Genomic DNA, 2,206 nt, shown 5'->3' with positions numbered 1-2,206 from the left:
AGCAGGAGTATAATTCAATAATAAAGGTACTCTTTATTTTGAGTAAACGGGAACAAATAATAACCGCACAGTAAGCGAATAAACAAAAGAGGAGAAATCAAGTCTCCGACAAACGTTTAAATAATAATAGGAACAAAACAACAAAACAAAAGGGGAGGTGGCTTTAGTCTCCCACAAAAAACGCCGTCAATGGAACAAGGCAGAGCAATGTACTTACAACAGTCAACGATACTTATTTCCTAAACAGGCGAGGAACGATAAGGCTACGAAGACCCGTACACACATAACGAACGCAACATATAGTGAACAACCGACAACCAGAGGGGAAACAGAGGGATATAAATAGCCACAGCCAAACAAAACACACCAGGTACAAATCAGTAATTAGGACAGACAAAAATGCAAACATAAACCCCAGAGGGCGCCAAAGGGTCGCTCCACAATAAGATCGCTTCCCCAAACCTTACAGTACCCCCCCCCCCGACGAACGGCACCTGCCGTTCACCTGGGTGCCTCAGGATGTAGTTGGCGGAAGTCTGTGATTAGTTTCGGGTCCAATATGTCCCTCTGAGGCACCCAGGACCGTTCCTCCGGCCCATACCCCTCCCAATCCACCAAAAACTGTAAGCCCCTACCCCTCCGACGGCAATCCATGATCCTCCGTACCGTATAGACAGTCTGTCCATCAATGATGCGTGGCGGGGGAACAGGGGGGGGGGGTGGGGACATGGGGCAAGTGACGAAGGGTTTCAGGAGGGACACATGAAAGGTCGGGTGAACCCGCATGGAAGGTGGGAGTAGTAGTCTATACGCCACCGGGTTCACCCGCCGCACCACCTTGAACGGACCCACGAAACGGGGCGCTAGCTTCCTGGACGCTTCGTTGATGAGATGTGGCAGCAGGAGACAGTGCTGAGGCTGCTGCAGCTGGTAGAGCTCCCTCTGCTGGACAGTGTGTTACGGAGCCCCTCTCCCCCTCGCCTGGCCCAGAAGAACCCAGACCTCATCTACACCAGCAACTATCTGGACCGCCAGGTCCTCAATGCCTTCAAGGACTCCCAGGAGGATGATTGGCTCTATGCAGCGCTGGACTGCCTGGAGTTCCTCCCTGACCAGCAGGTGGTGGCGGTGAGCCACGAACTGCCCCGGTGTCCCGATGTGGTGGAGGGTGTCGGCCCGGCGCAGACCAGGTATGTGCAGTGGAAGCTGCTGCTGTATGACATCCTGGCGAAGCACTACGGCCAGGCGGACCACCCGCCTCTGCTCCCCAGCCACATGTCCGACGTCTACGCAGGGGTGACCGGCCTGCTAGAGAATGGTAGGTTTGACGCGGGCCTGGACCTTCTGGTGCTCTTCATGTGGACCTTCTGGTGCTCTTCATGCTGGACAATCGGGAGGACATCTTTAAGATACCTGGGTCCCTACACAAGCTGGTCAGTGATAAACTTGCCGGTGTGGCGCACGGGAAGCAACCAGATGTCACCGGATCAACCTTCTGTGAGCAGGTCTCGACCAACGCTTATGTGGACGACACTAAATCTACCACAAACAATGCGCTGCGGATATTGCTGAAGAATATCAACGAAGACCCAAAGCGCTCGACCAAAGAGAAGAAACGCCTACTGGAACAATTTTACCAAGGTCACCCTGAAGTATTCATTCAGTATTTTGGTGGCTCTGTGGCTGCTGTCAGAGTACTAGATGGTAAATAACCGGTGTATATGTCTTAAATGTATGTATAGATTTTCCTGTCCCTTTGCTTGTGAAATTTAAATAAACAAAAGAGGAGAAATCAAGTCTCCGACAAACGTTTAAATAATAATAGGAACAAAACAACAAAACAAAAGGGGAGGTGGCTTTAGTCTCCCACAAAAAACGCCGTCAATGGAACAAGGCAGAGAAATGTACTTACAAAAGTCAACGATACTTATTTCCTAAACAGGCGAGGAACGATAAGGCTACGAAGACCCGTATACACATAACGAACGCAACATATAGTGAACAACCGACAACCAGAGGGGAAACAGAGGGATATAAATAGCCACAGCCAAACAAAACACACCAGGTACAAATCAGTAATTAGGACAGACAAAAATGCAAACATAAACACCAGAGGGCGCCAAAGGGTCGCTCCACAATAAGCTCGCTTCCCCAAACCTTACACTCTGCCCCTCTCTCTCCCATTCTATCTGCTCCCATTCTTACT

The 2,206-nt window shown here is 50.4% G+C and overlaps 1 protein-coding gene across 1 annotated transcript; it reads left to right on the top strand.

Annotated features, from left to right (window-relative positions):
- Positions 1-891: 891 nt before the first annotated feature.
- On the top strand, positions 892-1,712 carry LOC308172161 (DEP domain-containing protein 7-like; the record flags this gene model as incomplete). The annotated part of the gene is made up of 2 exons (XM_080547072.1): positions 892-1,318; positions 1,360-1,712. The coding sequence occupies 2 exons, from the start codon at positions 892-894 to the stop codon at positions 1,710-1,712; spliced, it is 780 nt and encodes a 259-aa protein (XP_080403198.1).
- Positions 1,713-2,206: the final 494 nt, after the last annotated feature.

The sequence above is a fragment of the Nansenia antarctica genome (genome assembly GCF_963989245.1).
Source record: "Nansenia antarctica genome assembly, chromosome: 16".
NCBI classification, from domain to species: Eukaryota; Metazoa; Chordata; class Actinopteri; order Argentiniformes; family Microstomatidae; genus Nansenia; species Nansenia antarctica.
The sequence above is the reverse complement of the archived record's forward strand: the minus strand, read 5'-3'. Positions and strand labels throughout refer to the sequence as shown.